The sequence below is a fragment of the Littorina saxatilis genome, linkage group LG11 (genome assembly GCF_037325665.1).
Source record: "Littorina saxatilis isolate snail1 linkage group LG11, US_GU_Lsax_2.0, whole genome shotgun sequence".
Taxonomy (NCBI): Eukaryota; Metazoa; Mollusca; class Gastropoda; order Littorinimorpha; family Littorinidae; genus Littorina; species Littorina saxatilis.
The window spans coordinates 2262984-2287986 of NC_090255.1; the positions used below are offsets into that span (position 1 = coordinate 2262984).

At 41.6% G+C, this 25003-nt stretch overlaps 1 protein-coding gene across 2 annotated transcripts in view; it reads left to right on the forward strand.

Moving 5' to 3' along the window:
• Positions 1 to 4873: 4873 nt before the first annotated feature.
• LOC138979401 (neural cell adhesion molecule L1-like) overlaps positions 4874 to 25003 on the forward strand; it is a 35179-nt gene continuing 15049 nt past the window's right edge. Inside the window, exons 1-7 of one of the 2 annotated variants that reach the window (XM_070352117.1) lie at positions 4874 to 5504; positions 10158 to 10249; positions 17612 to 17729; positions 20134 to 20330; positions 23231 to 23419; positions 23852 to 23983; positions 24474 to 24582. In XM_070352117.1, coding sequence (XP_070208218.1) covers positions 10177 to 10249; positions 17612 to 17729; positions 20134 to 20330; positions 23231 to 23419; positions 23852 to 23983; positions 24474 to 24582 — 818 coding nt within the window. In that variant the 5' untranslated portion in view covers positions 4874 to 5504; positions 10158 to 10176. Of the gene's footprint in view, positions 5505 to 8825; positions 9000 to 10157; positions 10250 to 17611; positions 17730 to 20133; positions 20331 to 23230; positions 23420 to 23851; positions 23984 to 24473; positions 24583 to 25003 lie in introns of those variants that run through there. The other variant, XM_070352118.1, reaches the window with a different exon arrangement.

Consider the following 25003-nt stretch of genomic DNA (forward strand, 5'->3'; position numbering starts at 1 on the left):
GTGTGCTTGCTTTGTTGTTGCTGCTTGTTCAATCGCATCTGGATATAATTTTACAAAAAATAAAATCCTTTAACCTGGCTTCGCCCATTAGAGCACACTCACAAGTACAATTGATAGTAGTTCTTCCTTTTCATGTGAAGAGTGAACTTTCTTGATATTAAACATTTTTCGTCTGCAAAAACTTTGAGGTTCACAAACGTTGTGAACCTCAAAGTCAAATGAATTATCTTTCCGCAAAATAATTACTTTAAGCATTACAGGGCTTCCCAAGGACCCTCTAACTAGAGGGTAACGAGACGCTCATTTTAATTGTATGGGTAACGAGACGCTCATTTTAATTGTATGGGTAACGAGACGCTCATTTTAATTGTATGGGTAACGAGACGCTCATTTTAATTGTATGGGTAACGAGACGCTCATTTTAAATGTATGGGTAACGAGACGCTCATTTTAATTGTATGGGTAACGGGACGCTCATTTTAATTGTATGGGTAACGAGACGCTCATTTTAATTGTATGGGTAACGAGACGCTCATTTTAATTGTATGGGTAACGGGACGCTCATTTTAATTGTATGGGTAACGAGACGCTCATTTTAATTGTATGGGTAACGAGACGCTCATTTTAATTGTATGGGTAACGAGACGCTCATTTTAATTGTATGGGTAACGAGACGCTCATTTTAATTGTATGGGTAACGAGACGCTCATTTTAATTGTATGGGGATCTAAGGACCCTCTCAGCGGAACTCTTGAGGGATCCGTGACAAAGAGGACTTGTGAAAGTTCTGTGACACCTTGATACATCAGTAGGCAATCTTCCACTTGACTATATTCACAACACGGACTTATCACTCTCCTTCGCATGTTTTTATACCGACGTTTTTTCAAATATTCCGCATTCCATGTAACCCAAATACAACATGTGTCCGTACAATACCGCTTCTTTTATGAAAACACGGTTTCGGCCATTGTTGATTTTAATCAACCAATTTTCTTGTAATAATTGTAGAGCGTTATTTGTCCTGTGGGTTAGACTTACAGTGTACAATTCGCGTCGGTGCAGAGCTAGCAGAAGCAGGACATTCGTCGTCTTCCAAACAGACACCGACGGTCTCTGTTCGAAATCCAGTCAATCGCACGGTCTTGCATACACCTCTGTCATGTGGATTAATGTGTTTCTTGTTCTTCATGATATTATGCATTTGTTCTAAAGTCTTTTTATTTCTAGCTGTTCATTGCATAAAGTTCTTGGTTTGTTTAAATAGTCATGCATTTTTGTAATAATTATTTGTGTTCGTGTTTTATAATTTTTTAATTTTTTTTTATACAATATTATGGGTAATTCTCCAGAGCTGTGTACCAGTGGAAACCATATAACGAAGTTGACATTTCATTAATTAACTGAGACATGTTGACCTTACAAATTGATTTAATTAATAAATACGGGTTTTATATATATCGTTGGCCTGCAGATAAAGAATTCTAAATACTTGCACGTGTTGTTTGTCTACGTTCAGTAAATGACACCGGTTTTAAAGTACGTCAACTTCGTAACATGGAAAGCAAAGGTCGTTACATGGATTTGAACACTAACAATTAGGCCACACAAAAAAGTCTGTTTACGGTAACATAGGCCAAAAAATAGGGTCGGTAGGTCGGGATTGTTTTTTAAAAAAAATTTCTAAAAAAAAAAACATATTTCAAAGACTTTTTTTTTTTTAATTTTTAATTTTTTCTTTTTTCTTCTTTCCCAAATGCCAAATATAAGTCTAGGGTCGCGCGAAAAAATAGGGTCGGTCGGGATACCGTAAACAGACTATTTTATTTTTTTTGGCCTTATCAAAACAAAAAAGACACAAATCAATACTATGTTTTTGTTGCATTTCTGTATCATTATCTAACTTGCATAATACTGAAAAAAGTAAAGAGAATACATCCTAGTTGCCATTTAATATACGTTATAATCATTTAAAGGACTGAAAATACATGTCACAAAATGGTACACAGCTTTGGAGAATAACCCATTTCATTGGACGGAAAGTTGGGTACGCCAGCGTGCCTTGTATGTACCGCATTTGTGAGAAGTTCCTTTGCTATGCCCGATATCGTCTTCTTCTGCGTTCGTGGGCTAAAACTCCCACGTACACTCGTGTTTTTGCACGAGTGGGATTTTACGTGTATGACCGTTTTTACCCCGTCATTCAGGCAGCCATACGCCGGTTTCGGAGGAAGCATGCTGGGTATTTTCGTGTTTCTATAACCCACCGAACTCTGACATGGATTACAGGATCTTTTCCGTGCGCACTTGGTCTTGTGCTTGCGTGTACACACGAAGGGGGATAAGCCACTAGCAGGTCTGCACATAAGTTGACATGGGAGATCGGGAAAATCTCCACACTTAACCCACAAGGCGGCCGCGGCCGGGATTCGAGCCCTCGACCTTCCGATTAAGAGGCCGATGTCTTACCAACCCGCTACAGCGCCCGTCCTATGCCCGATATGACAATAAATATTTTCTAGGAATGGTTAAAATCTGGATAAAAATAGTTCTAGTTAAAACCATTGACAGCCATTAGTCGAGGCTTTGCACGCCGAGTGTGTTTCTACGGGTGCTATTTTACAAGGTACTTGGAGTACAATTATTCAACATTCCAGATAGATTTACATTCTTTCACATCCTGCGAGAGAATATGGTTGGTTCAATTGCCAGTTACGCAAGCACATGATCTTACAATTTTTATTTTTTTATTTTACAAGTAGATACTATACCTGTGACAGTAATGAATGAAGCGTGTCTCAAGCATAATATTGCGTTTCGAGAAGATTCACAAAGTCGTACTACTTTGAACAGGAAAGAAAAGGGATTGTAAACAATGTAACGTTAAACAGTAAAATCTTATCATTTGAAAACAAACAAACAACTAAACTTATTCATTTGCAAGAATGGGAAAGAGTGTGGTGGAATTTGTTTGTTTGTTTGTTTGTTCGTTCATGGGCTGACACTCCCACGGCTTTTACGTGTATGACCGTTTTTACCCCGCCATTTAGGCAGCCATACGCCGCTTTCGGAGGAAGCATGCTGGGTATTTTCGTGTTTCTATAACCCACTGAACTCTGACATGGATTACAGGATCTTTTTCGTGCGCACTTGGTCTTGTGCTTGCGTGTACACACGGGGGTGTTCGGACACCGAGGAGAGTCTGCACACAAAGTTGACTCTGAGAAATAAATCTCTCATCGAACGTGGGAACGAACTCACGCTGACAGCGGCCAACTGGATACAAATCCAGCGCGCTACCGACTGAGCTACATCCCCGCCCTGTGGTGGAATTTAACACCAGATATGCAAACAAAGATCAACAATATTGTAGAATTATCTTGCTTGACGAGTGTCAACATGTGTTACCTACTAGTCCCTTGAAAACATAATTATGCCGATGCATTATATATTTATGCTTCTTGCTTTGTAGCCTAATCCTTTTTATGTTTTTTTCTAAGCCGACACATTATCATGGAGGGTGCCCTCAGTTGTATATAAAATTAATATATTTTTCTTTGTATACAACAAGACAGCATTGACATTCTTTTCTCAATAAAGTGTGTATATAATCAGTTTTGGTCTGGGTTTTTTTGTACGTGTGTTTGTGTGTGTGTATGTGTGTGTGTGTGTGTGTGTGTGTGTGCCGTGTGTGTGTCTGTGTCTGTGCGTGCGTGCGAGCGTGTGTGTGTGTGTGTGTGTCCACGTGTGTGTGTGTGTGTGTGTGTGCGTGCGAGTGTGTGTGTGTGTGTATGTGTGTGTGTGTGTGTGTGTGTGTATGTGTGTGTGTGTGTGTGTATGTGTTAAAAGCGTGTGTGTGTCCACGTGTGTGTGTGTCCACGTGTGTGTGTGTGTGTGTGTGTGTGTGTGTGTGTGTGTGTGTTTGTACGTACGTGCGTCCACGTGTGTGTGTGTGTGTGTTTGTGCGTGTGTGCGTGTGTGTGTGTGTGTGTGTGTGTGCGTGCGTGCGTGTGTGTGTGTGCGTGTGTTAAAAGCGCGCGCGTGTGCGTGTGTGTGTGTCCACGTGTGTGTATGTGTGTATGTGTGCGCGCGCACACATTTAGGCAATACAAGTCATGCAATAGCTTTCTCGAATTCGTAGGGCTGGACCTAATGTAAGAGAGGGAGGGGCTTCCAGAGTGAGGCGTGGGATCTCTGATTTGTGACACGAACCTTTTAAAGATCAGTTAATTTATTTCCTCTCGTTGTAAACCGCAGCGGGAGACAATACAACCAGTGTTGTTAGCGGCAACCACCCCACGTTATCTGTCGTCTGCTTGCGTCACCTGCTTTTCAGTCCGCAGTAAATGCGCAGGTACGTGCTGCGAGCACAAGGCTCCTATCTTGACATGGTCTGTTTCAAACGCAGACTTAATACGCAACGCAAACGTATCCGTGTATTGTGTTATTACGTCTTCTGACTATGTTTCATGGCCTCTGAGATTACCGTAGTAAACAATGCAGGACAACGAAACTTCACCGAATCCTGTGTAATCTTTATGTTACTTTTGACAGAATCCTGTGTAATCTTTATGTTACTTTTGACAGAATCCTGTGTAATCTTATGTTACTTTTGACAGAATCCTGTGTAATCTTTATGTTACTTTTGACAGAATCCTGTGTAATCTTTATGTTACTTTTGACAGAATCCTGTGTAATCTTTATGTTACTTTCGACAGAATCCTGTGTAATCTTTATGTAACTTTTGACATAATCCTGTGTTATCTTTATGTAATTTTTGACAGAATCCAGTGTAATATCTATGTAACTTTTGATCGAATCCTGTGTAATCTTTATGTAACATTTGACAGAATCCTGTGTAATCTTTATGTAACATTTGACAGAATCCTGTGTAATCTTTATGTAACTTCTGATAGAATCCTGCGTTATACTCATGTAAGTTTTGACGTTGATAGCCGATGCAACTGAGACGTCGGTCCCTGGATGCGTCAAGGAAAAGTCACATTTTAAAACGTCCTAGTTTTACTAACCTCAATGACATGCTGTCGATGTTTACAATCGTTGCGAGTGCACTTGAGCTCGAGAGACACTGTACGTGCTATTGAACGCAGCAAGCAGCGAGCTGATTACACATGTTCCGACCATGGAAATTACAGTATCGTGAAGACCAACATTTGACTCGGAAGCGGAGATGGTTTTACTGTCAAACCTGATATTGTGTCACACTGTGTTCTGATTAGTTGGCTATATGTTGTAACTACGCAGTCAATATGTACACATTTTACCTGCACACCAGGTGTTCTTGTGTATGAAATAAACAGGACACGTTCGTGAGGAATGTAACTCATCCCAGAGTGTATGTTTTGGTGACAAGAAAGAGTATGGATTTTACAAGCCCTCGTATACCAGTGTGTACGGCGATGACTCAAAGTACATTCTGTGAAAATCAGTCTGCAAGAGTGAAATAAGTACGAAGGCTGGATTTACCAACAGGCTGCAGTAAGGTAAAATTGGAAAACACTTCAATAACTTGGCCAACATGCTCGGGGTTTGACTAAAACCAAGACTAACTTGGCCAACATGCTCGGGGGTTTTGACCAAAACCAAGACTAACTTGGCCAACATGCTCGGGGTTTTGACCAAAACCAAGACTAACTTGGCCAACATGCTCGGGGTTTTGACCAAAACCAAGACTAACTTGGCCAACATGCTCGGGGTTTTGACTAAAACCAAGACTAACTTGGCCAACATGCTCGGGGTTTTGGACTAAAACCAAGACTAACTTGGCCAACATGCTCGGGGTTTTTGACTAAAACCAAGACTAACTTGGCCAACATGCTCGGGGTTTTTGACTAAAACCAAGACTAACTTGGCCAATATGCTCGGTTTTTTTTGACCAAAACCAAGACTAACTTGGCCAACATGCTTGGGGTTTTGACAAAACCAAGACTAACGGCCCGCTCAACATTCACACAGTTCGCCTCTCTATCACAGAGCCGGTCAGGCCTTGACACGGGATAAGACAATCCCTCCACTTGGTCACATACCAAAAATCAACACCTTTACTGCTTGCTGTGTTGTGCTTGATTTTTTTTTTAATGAATTAATTTCCAAATTTTGCCAGTGCCTTTCACAATTAATTCTGTAAATGACTACAACCACTATGCACAGAGATCACCCAGGCTGTTCATTTTTGGTATGCGACCAAGTGGAGGGATGATGTTATCCCGTATTTAATCCTGGCCAGATGGGAGACAGTGAGGCAGACCACGAGGCGGAGTGGCTTAATGCTGTGTGCGTCTGTCCGTCACCTCTTTCTTTAACATGTAAACTTGTACCACGCACGTCGCATTAACACTCTAACACACAGGCAAACAAACAAACAGGGTAGCTCTAGCTACACATGCTGTTCTTTCGATTCTTTAGGTGCGTTGTTGTTGTTGTTGTTGTTGTTGTTGTTGTTGTTGTTGTTGTTGTTGTTGTTTAGTCATTCGTGTTGTTGTTGTTGTTGTTGTTTAGTCATTCGTGTTGTTGTTGTTGTTGTTGTTGTTGTTGTTTAGTCATTCGTGTTGTTGTTGTTGTTGTTGTTTAGTCATTCGTGTTGTTGTTGTTGTTGTTGTTGTTTAGTCATTCGTGTTGTTGTTGTTGTTGTTGTTGTTGTTGTTGTTGGTGGTGGGGGTGGTGGTGGCGGCGGTGATGATGATGGTGATAATAATACAAAGTCCGTTCACAAAAACGGTGAACTGTTCTTCATAAAATCCAGCCCTAGATCAATCTATCTATCTGTCTGCCTTCCCGTCTGTCTGTCGCGGTTTCTGTTTGTCTGTCTGTGTTCCCTTCCCCCCATCCCCCACCCCACTTTTTTTGTTATCAGTCTCTTTATCTACTCCTCAGAGTGTGTGTGTCTGAATGTCTCTGTGTGTGTATGAATGTCTCTGTGTGTGTATGAATGTCTCTGTGTGTGTATGAATGTCTCTGTGTGTGTATGAATGTCTCTGTGTGTGTATGAATGTCTCTGTGTGTGTATGAATGTCTCTCTGTGTGTGTATGAATGTCTCTGTGTGTGTATGAATGTCTCTGTGTGTGTCTGCATGTCTCTGTGTGTGTCTGCATGTCTCTGTGTGTGTATGCATGTCTCTGTGTGTGTATGCATGTCTCTGTGTGTGTATGCATGTCTCTGTGTGTGTATGGATGTCTCTGTGTGTGAATGGATGTCTCTGTGTGTGTGTATGCATGTCTCTGTGTGTGTATGAATGTCTCTGTGTGTGTATGAATGTCTCTGTGTGTGTATGGATATCTCTGTGTGTGTATGAATGTCTCTGTGTGTGTATGGATGTCTCTGTGTGTGTATGGATATCTCTGTGTGTGTATGGATGTCTCTGTGTGTGTATGAATGTCTCTGTGTGTATGAATGTCTCTGTGTGTGTATGGATGTCTCTGTGTGTGTATGGATATCTCTGTGTGTGTATGAATGTCTCTGTGTGTGTATGGATGTCTCTGTGTGTGTATGGATGTCTCTGTGTGTATGAATGTCTCTGTGTGTGTATGGATGTCTCTGTGTGTGTATGGATGTCTCTGTGTGTGTATGGATGTCTCTGTGTGTGTATGGATGTCTCTGTGTGTGTATGAATGTCTCTGTGTGTGTATGCATGTCTCTGTGTGTGTATGAATGTCTCTGTGTGTGTATGAATGTCTCTGTGTGTGTATGAATGTCTCTGTGTGTGTGTATGAATGTCTCTGTGTGTGTATGGATGTCTCTGTGTGTGTATGCATGTCTCTGTGTGTGTATGCATGTCTCTGTGTGTGTATGCATGTCTCTGTGTGTGTATGGATGTCTCTGTGTGTGAATGGATGTCTCTGTGTGTGTGTATGCATGTCTCTGTGTGTGTATGAATGTCTCTGTGTGTGTATGAATGTCTCTGTGTGTGTATGGATGTCTCTGTGTGTGTATGAATGTCTCTGTGTGTGTATGGATGTCTCTGTGTGTGTATGGATATCTCTGTGTGTGTATGGATGTCTCTCTGTGTGTATGAATGTCTCTGTGTGTATGAATGTCTCTGTGTGTGTATGAATGTCTCTGTGTGTGTATGGATGTCTCTGTGTGTGTATGAATGTCTCTGTGTGTGTATGGATGTCTCTGTGTGTGTATGGATGTCTCTGTGTGTATGAATGTCTCTGTGTGTGTATGGATGTCTCTGTGTGTGTATGAATGTCTCTGTGTGTGTATGGATGTCTCTGTGTGTGTATGGATGTCTCTGTGTGTGTATGAATGTCTCTGTGTGTGTATGCATGTCTCTGTGTGTGTATGCATGTCTCTGTGTGTGTATGAATGTCTCTGTGTGTGTATGAATGTCTCTGTGTGTGTGTATGAATGTCTCTGTGTGTGTATGGATGTCTCTGTGTGTGTATGCATGTCTCTGTGTGTGTATGAATGTGCGTTAGAATGCATAAGAATGGAGTGAGTGTCGAACAGACACATGTGCCGTGTGCTTTCTGCCAATCTCTCTATTAGTATTTTCCGGTTCTGCTCTTATGTACTCGATGAATAACGCTGCAGTTGTTTTGTTCGTTGGGACACCTTGCACTTGGTGGAGTTGGTCCCTATTCCAACAACTCGCGATTTTACGAGGCCTCAATAGCGTAGGAGTGGCGTGATTGGTGAGAGAGAACACGTCTGTTAAACCTATTCACGACGCTAATTCCTTCTGAGTCGCGGGTCTTGTTTAAATAAACCGGCTGGCGACGCTACATAGTCTGTTTGTAATGTAATATAACCACGTGACTAAAAGCAACGCTAGGACTACACCAAACGCACCACACACACAAAAAATCAGAAAAAAACCTGATGGGTACCACTTTACAAAAGAGTAGGAACAGCGGGAGCTATCTCGAGCGAGGAAAACTACACCGCACGGTCGTTTGATTTATTTGTCACAATGTTTGTGTGTGTCTCGGGAAAGGTGTACCCTAATCTTGAGGTTTTGTGCCATCTAAATCAGGTAAGACAACGCCGCTGCTTTCAACATATCCAGCTAGGTAAATCAACCGACCTAAATTCGCCAGATAAAGAAGATACTGACGGGATGTTCTTTACTCAAGGGTTCTCGCTAGCCATACGTAGTAGCGTACACACAATACAATTTACAAACGACTGATTGTGTTGTTTTAACTCCGCAAAGGGCAGCTCGTTAGATTTGTGTGTGTTTGTTTTTGTTAGTACGTTTTGAGTTTGTTTGTTATTTATTTGTGCTTGTGCGTTTGTTTGTCGATCGTTTGTTTGTTAGTTTTTGTTTAATTGTTTTGTTTTGTTCTTTTGTTCGTTCGTTCGTGTGTTTGTTTGTTTGTTTGTTTGTTTGTAAGTTTGTGTAGTGTTAGTTTGTTTGTTTGTTTGTTTCTTTTTGTATAGTTTGTTTGTTTATTTGTTGGGAGATGACGGGCGAAGTGGCGCAGTGGTAAGACGTCGGCCTCCTAATCGGGAGGTCGTGAGTTTGAATCCCGGTCGCTGCCGCCTGGTGGGCTAAGAGTGGAGATTTTTCCGATCTCCCAGGTCAACTTATGTGCAGACCTGCTTAGTGACTTAACCCCCTTCGTGTGTACACGCAAGAACAAGACCAAGTGCGCACGGAAAAGATCCTGTAAATGTAATCCATGTCGGAGTTCGGTGGGTTATGGAAACACGAAAATACCCAGCATTCCTACCCAACGAAAGCAGATTGAAGCTGACTATGCTCTCCGAGTATAGTGTGGGGAACCCAAATGGGCAAACGAGCTCACACGTCACCAGAATTTCTGGAACGCTGAAGAAGAAGAACAAGTTGGGAGATAATTATAGACATGGCAATCTGGAGCGACAACTTGGCAGAGCTCTATCTACCTGCCTGTCAGTTGTGTATAGATCTCTTTGTACACGGTAGGCCTAGTACCACATAGCTGAGATCGTCTGCTGACAATTGATTGGTACCGTGAAGTGTTGAGTAATGAGTGAAGGCTTAACTCGTCCGATCAGGTTGAATATTTAACTTAGTTGAATTTGTTGTTGTTGTTGTTGTTGTTGTTGTTGTTGTTGTTGTTGTTGTTGTTGTTGCTTGAAGCTATGTTAGCATCTGGAAAAAAATGTCCAGTGCAACATAGATACATTTCCTCGTTTTCTTCACCAGTGCTGAAGCAGAGCAGGAGATGGAGGACGAACGAGTTCTGATTGTTGCATGCTTCCTCTCTCTCTTCCTGTTGGTCCTGGGTCAGGATGATAGTAAGTTTTCTTCTTTTTGCTGTGTGTGTGTGCGTGTGTGTGTGTGTGCGTCTGTGTGTGTCGCGGTGTGTGTTCGTGTTCGTGTGTGTGTGTGTGTGTGTGTGTGTGTGTGTGTGTGTGTGTGTGTGTGTGTGTGTGTGTGTGTGTGCTTGCAATCAAGCTTGCAACAAGGGACACAAACGTTCTCATTATATATATTTTTTTTTTCATGGATCCACAAATATAAACATTTATTACCAATTCAGTGCCCCATATGGCTTTTTGACCAATCAGGACGGATTCTAGGAGACCTGTTAAATGTTATAACGTTCAGGCAGGGACCCTTTTTGTTTATCAAGCTAAAAATTGACAAAACAAATAAAAAATTTAAATCAACAATATCAGCGTGATTTATTCTACAGAATGACACTTCAAATGCTGTCAGATAATACTATCTTTATCTACAAAAATACCGATAAGCGAGTTTTGTAGATGGGTGCTTTACGGAACAGCATGGTACCGCCCATCCTCTGAGTGTAAAATGCCGACCCGCTCACTTGAAATCTAAATTACCTAAGTTCGGAAAATCAAGTGAAATTGCGTCACTCGCGTTACGTCAAATGTATCTTTACGTCATTTCCCATCCGTCTTGAGTCGGTTCTAAATCTGTCGCTCTCTATTCAACAAGAAAAAGCGAAGCAACCGAAACGCATGTTGAACATGGTTTATCTTGTGAGATTGTTGTGTGTCAAACGCATTTGATCTGTGAATATTCATCACGTCAGGAGTATTACTCTGATTGGCTGACCCAGGTCACGAGAATTCTTTGACTGACAGGCATAATCAGGTAGGAGCGCTCAAGTTCCAATTTTGGCTGTTCTGTCTAATTCGCGGGGTCGCTTCGAAATTTGTTTTGGTCGAAGTAAACGGTAATAAAACCGTTATTTCTAATATGCGGACTGTTAGTAAATGATAACAGTCATGTCTCACAAACGATATCAGCATTCGCCTAAAAGGCTCATGCTTGATATCTTTTTTCTCGACATGCCTGTTATCATTTGCTAACAGTCAGCATATTAGAAATAACTCATAATATTGCTATTTCATATGTAACGTGGATTTCCATTGGTCAATTGGGCAAAACTGAGCTCATTGTAAAAGTGATATCGACGACATTTCCGTCGATATCAGTTTTGATATCGACGACCTCTTTATTGCTTCCCCATTTCAAAAACAAAAACACATAAATTTAAAAACAAACAAATATATATGAAAATGTAATGATCCCAGAATTTAGTTGAGCAAGTGACTAAAGACTTTTTGAAAGAAAAGACATTTTGAAATACTGAAAAGTACAAGAAAAGAGTGAGAAAAAAAAAATAATCAGAGGGAGGGATATGGAACAGCCAAAACTGAGACAAATACTTTTATAATTTCTTTACAGTAAATACAAAATGTCCAGAGAATTAGCAATATATCTAACATTGACTGACTGTGTGATGATATCTTCTGCTATTGGTCTGCTTTGACAGTGACATGATATCAAAATCGAGACCGGAGGTCGAGATTTTGATATCACTGTCTCAACAGACCATAGCAGAAGATATCATCACACAGTCCGTCAATATTGGGTAGTATCTTGATTCATAGTGTGCTCACAAACAACGAAACACAGCTGTGCAGATCGCGTCGACGGGTTTCGGTCAGCCAGGACTAAGGCTCGGTGAAGACATTTCACTTCAATGTTAACTCTTCATGCCGACATATTAACTAATGTAATTACTTTTGTTCTTCTGTTAGGATTCATGTAACCCAACGGTGTTTAACGAAATGAATATTTTATCACTTGCCTTGCCTTAATTGCTTCATGCGGCTTTTGTCCTCTTGGCAACCCCCAAAAAAGTCGACGTCAAGTTCAGGTCCCTGTTTCAATGCGCCTATTCTACCATGGGTATTTATCATGGTTATCTAAAGAAGAGTTTTGTTGTGTTGTGTCGCGGTGACCTGAACATAATAACTTACACCCGGCCACTCCGCGTTTGACACAAGGCTTCTTCGTTGCCTTCACCTGTTTACATTTGTCTGTCCCTGGTGTTTGTGCAGTTTGTTATTTGGTCGAAACAATGTTTTATTTTTCTGTTTTACATGTTCATGAAATTTACATTATTATAACGTGAAGACAGCCACAAGTCTTCGGCTTAGGCCAAAAAAAAATTGTCTGTTTCTGGTCACCCGACCGACCCTAAATTTCGGCGCCGACCCTAAACTTTTTTTTTCCAAACTCAAAATTTTTTATTTTTTTTGGTGGTAAAGGACAGGGTGAGAAAATGAACAACAAAAACGTGTGAAAACGAAAGTCCGCTGACGATTTGTAAATGTGTTGAGTGTCTTGTCTCTATGTATAGTGAATCCAGTCTCTCTGCGCGATTTTTAAAGTTAGTTTTATTGGTCTACATTTGGGGTAACAAAAAAATAAAAAATAAAAAATCCCGACCTACCGACCCTATTTTTTTTAGCCATGTTACCAGAAACAGACAATTTTTTTTTTGGCCTTATGGTGGTCTCTTCAAACTTTGCTAGTTTCCTTTTCTTTTGTTGTTTCGAACATTTTAAAATAGCGTTGTCATTCTTATTGTTGTTGTAATTTGTGTTGATGTTGTTTGTGTTGTTGTTGTAAATCGTGTTGTTGTTGTTGTTTAGTAATTCGTGATGTCACTGTTGTTGTTGTTTAGTAATTCGTGATGTCACTGTTGTTGTTGATATCGTTGTTGATGTTGTTGTGTCGGGGATACCGTAAACAGACTATTTTTTTTCTTTTGGCCTTAACACACAAAAAAAGACACAAATCAATACTATGTTTTTGTTGCATGTCTGTATCATTATCTAACTTGCATAATACTGAAAAAAGTAAAGAGAATACATCCTAGTTGCCATTTAATATACGTTATAATCATTTAAAGGACTGAAAATACATGTCACAAAATGGTGAATACACTGGGTGAATACACAGGGTGAATACACTGGGTTAATACACTGGGTGAATACACTGGGTGAATACACAGGGTGAATACACTGGGTGAATACACTGGGTGAATACACTGGGTGAATACACTGGGTGAATACACTGGGTGAATACACTGGGTGAATACACGCTCAACCCTCCTGCCCGTACCGTGCACGATTGAACGCCCACACGGCTACACACACAATCTTCTACAAACTGACTCAAAAGAGAGCAGAAACTCTTTAAAAATCTTTCAATTCCTTATTGTGGCGTCGTTCCAGGCAGAGATATCTCCATAAGGTGTCTGTTTTAGATTTGAACAACCAACCAAACAAACAAAAACAAGAGAACTTGACATTTCCAGATGGAACCTGTTAAAGGCCCACTCCGCATCGTGCAAACAGTTCACCTACTGCCTCATTTCTGGCCTGGCTTTTACGCTGGATAAGACCATCCTTCCACTTGGTCACATACCAAAACTCGACATCCTGACTTTTTGTGTGAATTAATTTCCGAAAAAGGCACCAGTGCTTCTTACGAAATTGATTCTTTAAAAAAGAATATTACTGTGCACAGAGAACACCCAGGCTGTTCATTTTTGGTATGTGACCAAGTGGAGGGTTGTAAAAAAAACCTGTCCAGGTTACGAGAGAGAGAGAGAGAGAGCGGGCCTTTAACAAAAGCTTAAAAAATACAAAAACAAAAAACACACTCAACAACGAAAACCAGAATTATTTAGCTGCGCCGTCTAATCCGGTACCGGGTGATACCGACAGTACCACGCTGTGTGACGGGATGCAATCATGCCGGTGAAGTGTTTCATAATTTTGTTCGTCCCGTTGATACTTTTTTCTTATTTTTAAATAATCTTAAATAATTCGTTTCTGCTTCTATGCTGACAACTCCTTTGAGATATTAACGACCTTCAGTGGCAAGTGCTGATAAAATGAATGGAGATAGGCCCGGCGTCTTCGTTGTATCAAGCCATGCGCCCACGCGCAGCAAAATAAATGTATAAGGGTGTTTGAAAAATAAATCTGACACAAGATAGTCGTTTAAGACTCGCTCCCCCCCCCCCACCCCTACCCCTAAAAGGCAGGCGTCAATATAACCATAATTATTCTCTTCAATCGGGGAAGAAGCTCAATCGTCCTCAGGTTACTGTGTAACAGGCAATGATTCTATTTGATACCCTCCCACCGCTCTCACGTGTGTTTGTCTGTGTGTATAACTCATAACTCATAACATTTTATTGATCCAACAAAGGAAATTAAATTGGTCATCAGCACATATAGGTCATTAATTAATAATTATAAAAGAATAAGAGAAGAAAATTCATAAAACCCATGATAAAAAAAACAACCTTTTTTCTTGCACACCTGACACACCGACACACCAACACACATGCATACATACATACCTACATACATACCTACATACATACCTACATACATACATACATACATACATACATACATGCATACATTCCATATTAAAGTGTAGTTAAGAACATCACAGTAACTATGTCTGTCAGTCTGTCTGTCTGTTTCAGTGTCTGTCTATTTCACTGTGTCCGTGTCTGTCTGTCTGTTTGTCTGACTCTCTGTCTGTCTCTGTCTGTCTGTCTGTGTTTGCCTGTCTGTCTGTCTGTCTGTCCGTCTGTCTGTGTCTGTCTGTCTGTGTTTGCCTGTCTGTCTGTCTGTCTGTGTTTGCCTGTCTGTCTGTCTGTGTTTGCCTGTCTGTCTGTCTGTCTGTCTGTCTCCTTCTCTGTCTCTGATTCTCTCTCTCTTTCTCTCTCTCTCTCTTTCTCTCTCTCTCTCTCTCTCTCCCTCGCGCGCGCGTTTTCCTTCTCTCCCTCCCTCCACCCCCTCTCCCTCTCTCGAGCTCTTTAAGACTTCGTATCCATGTTAGACATCATACACTACAATGTGCACACATAGTCAGTATTCTGTATACATGTATTGCAAAACACATTTACGGCTGTACCTGTACATGTCACGTCCTCATGGCCTACACGCACAATGGTATCAGGTAGCGGACGACAGCTGTCGTTTACACACATTTTGAGTTACTGGCAAGTGTTAGGGTTGGGATCTTTCAGGGGATATATCAATTATAACAATAACACGTTCTCACACAGCGACGTTCACCGCACAAAATGAGTTTTCTGCCGCTTTGTAAATATGAGGAAGAACATTATTTGACATTAAAAATCACACATGAAACTAGTTGAAGCAGATGAAAAACCGTATGTATCGATTGGACATTGGATTTCCCTTCTTTGAGCCATGTGACGTCAGAGGCCTACAAAACTTCATATTTGGGCGTTTCAGGTTAACCGAAACTTCAAAGGAACTACTTACTTCATATTTGGGACACGCGGATTAACCCACAGATCATAATACACGTCTGCCAAACTGTACAAATGAAGCGATTTGCAGATCTATCTCGGAAAGAAATTGAAAACAAAAGACGACTTTTAACTCCGATCGAATACCAACACACTTCAGCTGAACAAAATATGAACATGGGAGACACCCTCCATCAGCATATTGCAGGCAACACACAACTCCAAGTTTTGCCGCGGCCAAATTCAAACCCCTCTCGTCGCACACACAGCCACCGGCCGAGTCGATATGCGCGGGGCAAGTAGTTTCGACATGTCCTTTGAAGATATGAATTTCTTCCTCAGTGCAGAAAATGAACCTGATATGCCATCATCCACGACAATGCAAGTTCTGCCTACTTTCCACAACTGTACCATAAACAACTTGAACATCACAATAACAAAATAAGACCAAACGTGTTGATTGTCTCTGCTGTTAACCCCACAAGCTAACTCAATGAACTCGTCCAGTCTTGATCGCGAGACAGGGTGACGACAAGTGTGTACAACAGTTACTGACACTGACGGTGCAAAGAGATGTAGAAATTTAATTGGTGTTTTATTTGATGTTCATGAATGCTCCGTTCCTTTGATTATGTTCTGAACAAAATGTTGCGATAATCAAATATTCTAATGTTTATTGAAGGAGTTAAATAAACTTTTGAAGTTGCACTAATTTTGTGGCGCATTGAAGTGTATGTGTTTGGCAGTGATGTACATTTTAGTCGGTCTCCGGTCTCTGACCGATCCAATTTCCCCAGGACCTATAGCTTTAACCCCAGCAGGACACAGGTCCGATTAACCTACAGAAGAAGTGGTCAAGGGTAGGATCGTTTTTGACAATGAAGCGGACATGCGGACTGTTCAATTTTCAAGACTGAGGAAAGCTTGTTTCGGTTTTACCAAGCGAAAGTAAACACTGCGTGAGGAAAGCTGGTTTCGGTTTTGCCAAGCGAAAGTATGCACTGCGTGTGACCAGTTTGTTGAGTGAACGAGGCACCATATGGGATCTGATTCTTTGAATTAATTTATCCTCAAGTTGGATCAAGAAGAAAAAAAGAAAACCGAACCCATATGGTGCCTCGAGTGCATTCATTGGCTCAGCAATAAATCGTTGAGAGAGGATTCAGTGCACAGAACTTGGTGTGTACGGCTCGAAGAAACCGATTGTGTGTCAAAACCCAGGACATGATCCTGAAAGCAAAACTTGAGGGACCCGCAGAACGGTCAGATGCCTACCTGAAAAACATTGTCCACAGATGGGCAGTGAAAAAAAACCGACAACTGTTCAAATAACTTTGAAATGTGATTCAATCCTTTGAGTATCTAGTCATGACAGTCGCGGAGGGTGGAAGAATTTAAACTGAAAAATCTTTTTAAATGCGGTTTTATGAGTCGTGTTTTTGTCCTATTTAAATTGCAATCTCAGGACACTGTGTCCTATTGATTTTCAGTCTTCAGGACAATTGTCCTAAAGGCTGCTAGAAAAATGTACATCACTGGTTTGGTGTAAACAGGTGTTCTTGGTGTGTATGTTTGATTGCATGTGTGTGTGCTCATTCAATCGTCAAAACAACAACAAAGTCAGTACCTGAAAGGAATTCGATCGATACATAAATGTTATTTGCGTTTTTGACCAAAATATGACATTTTACACAAATCTCGACAGTCATTGTTCACCTCGACCGCTATGGCGGTCTCGGAGAACAATGACTGTCTCGATCTGTGTAAAATGTCATATTTTGGTCAAAAACGCAAATAACGTATAATAACCATGGACAAAAGAAGTCTCATTACATAGCACCCACGTAAAATACCAATAAGATGTTAAATATATAGCGGTTAAGCAAACTAAAAGAAACAAAGAAAGTGGTCTTCTCGGCAAGAAGCTCGACAGCCATTATAAGACGTAGGCTTGTGTTGTTTTCATAACTATATGCATTTTAATTCCGTAAATATATAAAACAATAATATAATTGTATGTTCTATCTAGTCCGACAGCCGCCAAGAATCAGCAAGCCAGCGACGCCTCGTCAAGAGTTCTTTCTTCCCAACAATGCCAACAACGACATATTTCTCAACTGCTCTGCGACTGGAAGGCCATTGCCAAGGTAAGACGTTACATAGGTCTGTTAGTAGACTTCGTCTGTCTGTCTGTCTGTCTGCCTGCCTGGCTATCTGTCTATTTATCTATCTATCTTTATCCTACATACGTAAGAGAGACCACTCATGAGATAACAATATCGTTCAAACCACACGTGTGTATATCATGTTAATAAGGTCGTGTCAAACAAGTCTGGCAGGAACCTGACTTTCCACTGCTTATAATGCCACATTATCCCCCCCTCTGCTTCTTTCTCTCTGTAAACTTGTAGGGCTAGTTATTTTTCGGTAACTTACCCAACAACCAAAATCACTTACCCAACAACGGGCCTGAATCCTCGATAGCTCATGGGTAGAGACTGTACACATTGTGGATCTACTTTTTGCGACTCAAAAGTTCAGAACACTCTAATGTACAAAATATACATTTCTGGAGCAAACAATACAACCATACCGCATTTAAACCAGCAACTACAGGCTTGAACACATGAATCTCAATATAAAATCCATGAGTTTGGTTGTTTTCTGAATTCAGATCTGCCGTGCACAATCGTTTATCGCTAGCAAGATTCCAAGGAAAAGTAACTCTCATACTTTGTCTAGCGACACGAGTAGTTCCCCTTCCAGATTTCGGCTGCATCTACAAGACTGCAATCCGACGGTCAGTTTTCAACAATATTTCATTTATAAACAGATCACACGCAATCAATTACAAACATTTAATCAACTTGAAGAACATGCAGCGGTTTCATACACTATTTTGCCCCAGAAAACTAAACTTCATACAGTTTTTAGCGTTGGAACACGGGTGTAAAACTTCGTCTGCTAGTCACATTCGAGGAAAGAACATTTCCTGAGCGATACCAAAACATGAACAGAACACACACTATCTGCCTTTACCGCCACAGCAGAATGACAACATAACTGTGTACTTGATTTTAGTTCAAAACATGGAAACTGACAAGAAGTGTTAACAAAATTGAATGATTTGCACGGAACTATTCAACCGCGCATTAATCGATCGCCTGCGCAGGTAGACTGGTTGGGTGAATATGATTCGATCAAACTTTCGCACAAAAACTCCTCTTTTCTTTGAATAACTGAAGAAAGGAGGGATAAAGAGGTTACATACCTCGTCTCAGTGATTATCAATAATAATGGTCTCAGTTCGCGGTCATGAAAAAGCTCGCTGAAGCTCGCATTTTTCATGATCCGCTAACTTCGACAAGCGAGCTTTTTCATGACCGCGAACTTCGACCATTATTTTTGATAATCACTGAGACTCGGCATGTAACCTCTACGTCACTGAGACAATTAAACGTCATTCTAGAAACATTTTTGAGCGTGCTGTTACCCTTGGAAGAATGTTTAGAACTAACACGTCACGCTATACTTTCTATGGTGATGTCGTGCTGCAATAGTGCACGGGACTTTCGAAGAGATCGAGGTTCCATCAAAAGCGTATATTTATATACTCTGGGATTTTAGCAGAAGGCACGCAAGTACAGTATGTAGGATAAACAATACTACATGGCTTGCAGTATGTAGGATAAACAATACTACATGACTTGCAGTGTGTAGGATAAACAATACTACATGGCTTGCAGTGTGTAGGATAAACAATACTACATGGCTTGCAGTGTGTAGGATAAACAATACTACATGGCTTGCAGTGTGTAGGATAAACAATACTACATGGCTTGCAGTGCCCACCAGAGTTCTTCTTCTTAGACTCCCACGTTCGCTCATGTTTTTAGTACGTGTATGACCGTTTCTACCCCGCCATTCAGGCAGCATACGCCGATTTTGAGTGAGGCATGCTGGTATTTTCGTGTTTCCATAACCCACCGAACTCTGACATTGATTACAGGATCTTTTCCGTGCGCACTTGGTCTTGTGCTTGCGTGTACACACGAAGGAGGTTAATTCACTAGCAGGTCTGCACATAAGTTGACCTGGGAGATCGGAAAAATCTCCACTCTTAACCCACCAGGCGGCAGCGACCGAGATTCGAACTCACGACCTCCCGATTAGGAGGCCGACGTCTTACCATCACGCCACTGCGCCCGTCGCTCGCAGTTCAATATTTAAAACAGCAACTTGTGTAAATCTGGTTCGACACAGCAAGCCATGTAGTATTTTTGTCTGTCTGTCTCCTCGGAGAGTCACTGTTCACTATGCTACCTACTGTCATTTTTGATGTAATACTACTCACAATGCAACACGGCGCATAATGATCTGTTTACGTTTCTACCCGCTTATTGTGAGGTTAAGAAAATTCGCTGTGGTTACTTTGCTTTGATTTTTAAAAGTTGAAATTGACGTTATCAGGTGAGTGACAACGAACTTTACCACCCCCTCCCAAAATTGTCCACTTATTGTGTGTCCAAAAAATGTTACAACTGTCCACAGCTACGACTGGTACTACAACGCGATGCCGATCCAACCTCAGCTGGGCGACATCACGGTTGACCACACGACAGGAGCACTGACCATCAGAAAGCCCACCACGGCCATCCAAGGCTACTTCAGCTGTCGCGCCAGGACCACGTTCCCTAACGGCGTCTCCGCGCTGTCCATCTCACACAGCGTGGAAGTCAGGGCGGCACGTGAGTTCCGTCTTTTGACGTTTAAATCTAAACACCAAGATGGGTAATCTTGAACTTTAGCGTGTTAAACTCATAGCTCATAATTCAGAGGCATTTAAGTCTCCAAATTTGTAGAATCAGCACTTGTAATCATAACAAGTCATTTTAGATCCCTTTGAAGTTACGGAATGAACTCCGATGAACTGTACGAATGCATTTCGTTTACATGGGTCAAAGAAGGAATTATCCGTATGAGCGGGCAAAGGGAGACAACTCTTTCGTGTAAATGATGTCCCATGGTTGACAACGTACGCCATTTTCGGTGCATTTGCGTCGATTGAACAACCACATTAATTAATTATGCTTAAGTTTGGAGCTCAATCCGTCAATTAATTTCACGACAAATGTTCTTTGGCTTGCTTACATGGACTTGTATCAAAAATAAGTCAAGAATGTCACTGAATACTGACCTATGAATTTAACACGCTAAAGTTCAAGATTACCCCAAGATGACTGTGGGTGAAAACACATTTGAAAAACAAAAGAAATCGGTACTCACCAACCAAAGACAAAGTGGAATTTGCGCCTGTGGAGGCTTCTTCAGGACAACGAATTAATGGAAGGGCGCTGGTTCTGTGCGACGCTTAGTTTTCGAGATAGGTGTGACTGACGAAGAACAGGACGTCACATTCCAAATAAGCACGACTATGTTGCAGGTGGAAGCCGCTGAGATTGCATTTCTTCGGGAGGTTTCCGCAAAAATAGATATTACACGATTTGCGCGAAACAGTTGAGAAGCAGACGATCTCTGAGATCTCTGTTCGTCTCGTGCTAACGTTATTTTGTGTGATAACGATTTACTTGCAAACTAAAGTATACAATTTGGTGTGTGAGTGGTAAATGTAAATAGAAATGTGTAATACAGACAAAGCAAACAAATAAACGTGTTTTTCTCGTGAAAATGTTGCGTTGTGCGGGTGTTTGGGTGGCCACGTGATGTACACAAAGCAAAGTGCGGGACCGACTATGCTATGTGCTGTAACACTGGCAAGTTAAAAACACGAGAAAAACGATTTCGTTATGCGGGCAGCCACGGGGGATGTATGTATTTTTCAAATGGTTGTAAAATAAGTCTTGCATTTATCACCGTACTCAGGCCCTGTTCTTGTTTTCGTCACACCTAAACCCGTTATTTCTTGTGAGCGACGCAGCATTAAATACACAGGAAAACAAAAGGCAAAAGCAAAACGAAAAGTCGCTGTGGTATTCGTTGTCCCCAAGAAGCCTCCATGGCCAATAATTCGACCTTGTCTTTCTGCTGTCTTTGTGTTGGTGAGTACCGATTTATTTTTATTTTCACATTTTTACATTTAGTTAAATATTTGACTGAGTCTACTGCTGGAATTCATAACATATAGACTGCTCACGTCCAAATCGGAAAAAAAAGAATACAAAAACAAAAATAAAAAAGTCATTGCTCCTCGTGACCATCTTGGAGACATTCTGAAATAAGACACAGCGTCATTTCTTTGTTTCTTGTTTGTCAACTTCAAAGGCCGTTAGGGGCTCCGCTCACATATGTAACTTCAGCAGGACCGACGACGCACTGCAGAGTATCCCAGCCCGCTACACGTTGCATGAAAGGAAAACAGGCCAAGTACTCGTCATAATCCCTATCGCGGCATAAATAATAGGCAGTGCGTCGTCTGTGCCGCTGAAACTGCGCAGGTATATTCTGCCCATAAGGTCGAGAATCTAGTGAATGTTGTGTTGTGTCCTGAATTAAACCTTCCAAAAGTTAACCTTTCTTGTCTTTTGTTAGGGCTAGGGTTAGGGTTAGCCGGGAATATATAGAGATAGGAGGTTAGTTTTGGTGAGAAAACATCCAGTTTGTCCAATGTTATTCTTGTTGGCCGGTGTAACACGACATTTTTACTCCACGAAAAATGTACTCCGGAGTAAATATTTCGTACGAAATTCTTACTCCGAGTACACTTTTCGTACGAGAAAAGAACTCCCCAAGGCACGAAAAAAATACTCCCTCCACGAAATTTTTACTCCCCATTTTGTTTACTTCCAGAAAAAATCTTGTACGCAAAAATGGGGTGCGGGCGAAGGGATAATGCCAATATAAGTGATCTCGCGCACACGAATGTCGCGCTACCCTCCTTCCACCCCTACCACCACCAAGACTAACAGGGGACAAGGGAGTAAAAATTTCGTACACCTGGCATGGGAAGTTAAATTGCTTGTGTTGGGGTGAAGTAATTTATTCGTTATTTATTCGTCAGGGGAGTAACATTTTTGTACGAAATGTTCACTCGGAACTCACCTGTCTTGGGGAGTAATTTTCTCGTGTAATGGGGGAGTGCTTTTTTCGTAAAGGGAGTAACTTTTTCGTACGAAATGTTTACTCCGGAGCAAAAATCTCGTGGGAGTAATTTTATCGTGTTACACCGGCATATTGACTAAATGTTTTGACAGACTATTACGCGTCTTGATTTTTGTAAGCTTTGTATTATTGTTCATGTGGAATTTTGAGAAGAAATATCAAGGCTGTCTTTCCCAGAGAAATCTCTTGGTAATTAACAAGTCGTGCCGCCGATTTTTGTTCTGCTTTCTTTCTCCGGCATGCGTGTGTTTGCAGTTTCCGAGCACTAGCTGGGACTTTGGCTGTGGCATGTCCATCGTGTCGAAGACTGGGCCATAGCAGATAGATATGTGGCCATACCACACAGATAACATCAATGGTGCATTTATTGTTGTGGTTTTTTTAAAGCAACAGGTGTGTTCATTCCACTACTTGGTAGCTTGACCTTAATACAGGACACCATTTGAACGATAAAATAAAAAAGATGGAATATGTTACTTCAAAGAAACGTTTTTATGACTGTCTGTGCAAAACATGTTTCCTGTCTCAGGACTGGACAACTGGCAAAACAAGGAGCCTGGGGAACAGATAGCAGCGAAGGAGGGAGAGTATGTGTCCATTAGGTGTGACGACAACCGGCCCCAGTCCATCGGACCCAGTCTCTTTAAGTGGTTCAAGAACGTGGACGTCGAGTTCCAGGAGGTACTGGACGACGAGAGGATCTTCATAGACAACACAGGTCAATGTTCTGTAGTTTCTCAGCATGCACAAACAAGCACATGTGTTAACGCGCACATACAGATAAACCGATACACGCACACACGCACGTACGTACGTACGTAAGTAAGCACACACGCACTCATGCACGCACGCACGCACGCACACACACACACACACACACACACACACACACACACACACACACACACACACACACACACACACACACACACACACACACATATATATACGAGTCCCGTCCATTGCTTCACATAGATCTGCTATGTATGTCATACCTGTGCTGAGAGGTCTAGAGTTCTACCACGCTGAGGTCATTCTCCGTTTCAAACTGGCCATCAGTATTGAATCTTTTTTCTCCTTGAGATAAACTAATGAGATAAACTAATGAGGTCCTTCTCTGGTTAACACCGGTCACCCAACGTGTGTGCAGGCACGCTGCACTTTACCTACGCACAGACACATGACACGCAGCCCGGGTACGCGTGTGCCGTGACCAACGTGCTGGTCGGCAATATCCAGACTGGACGACGACACCAACTGACCGTGTCCGCAGTCAGTTCAGGTGAGAAGATAGACAGGTGTATCTTGATGGGGTCGTCCCAGGCGTATAGTCGCTATGTGGACCTTTCTGCACTGGCACACTTCGTAAAACTGTCTTCAACATGAGAGCCTTGGTTTGATAAAATTATGAGGCAGATGTTTTGTCACACTAACCTTGGCATGAGAAATGATCGTGTGTATTGGCTACACACACAGACAAAGAGACAAACGGGCAGGGAGAGAGAGAAAGAAAGAAAGAGAGAGAGAGAAAGAGAGAGAGAGAGAGAGAGAGAGAGAGAGAGAGAGAGAGAGAGAGAGAGAGAGAGAGAGAGCGAGTGTGTGAGGGTGAGAGAGAGTCAGAAATACAGACCGACAGTCAGACTCACGGACAGACAGACAGCATGGGATGAGAGGGAGGGGGCTAACACACTGAAACAACTTACTGTACCAAAGCTACTCTCCAAGTGGATCCCCTGCTATAACTAGAAGCATTCGCTCGTTCTATGTTCCAGTGCCAGAGGCCAGACCAATCCTGCAATTCTCCACGGAAACCAACGGGCAGGCGGCCTTGACCTTTAAAGCAAACGACAGAGGTCGCCTGGAGTGCGTCTTCAGTGGATAGTGAGTGTTGGTGTTGTTGGTGTTGTTGTTGCTGTTGTTGTTGGTAATCGGTGATGGGGGTGATGGTGGTGGTGATGATGTTGTTGGTGGTGCTATTGTCGTCGTGGCCGTCGTCGTTGTTGTTGTCGTTATTGTTGCTGTTGTCGTCGTCGTTGTTGTGCGGATTTTTTCTTTCTTAAGACTAAAATCCCATATTTTTACTACAATTACAATCGGTTGATATTGTCCAAGGAAATTTAGAACAGAAATCAACAGCATGAATTATAATTTCTTTAATGGCTTCCCGGTCTTACACAAGGTTGACCCTAAATGACAACCCTATCAATATTCATTCTACTAATTCTACGACAAAACTAATTGAAGAAAGAACACATCTACACGCATTCTCTGTGACCAATGAATATGATATCATCTGGTTCGT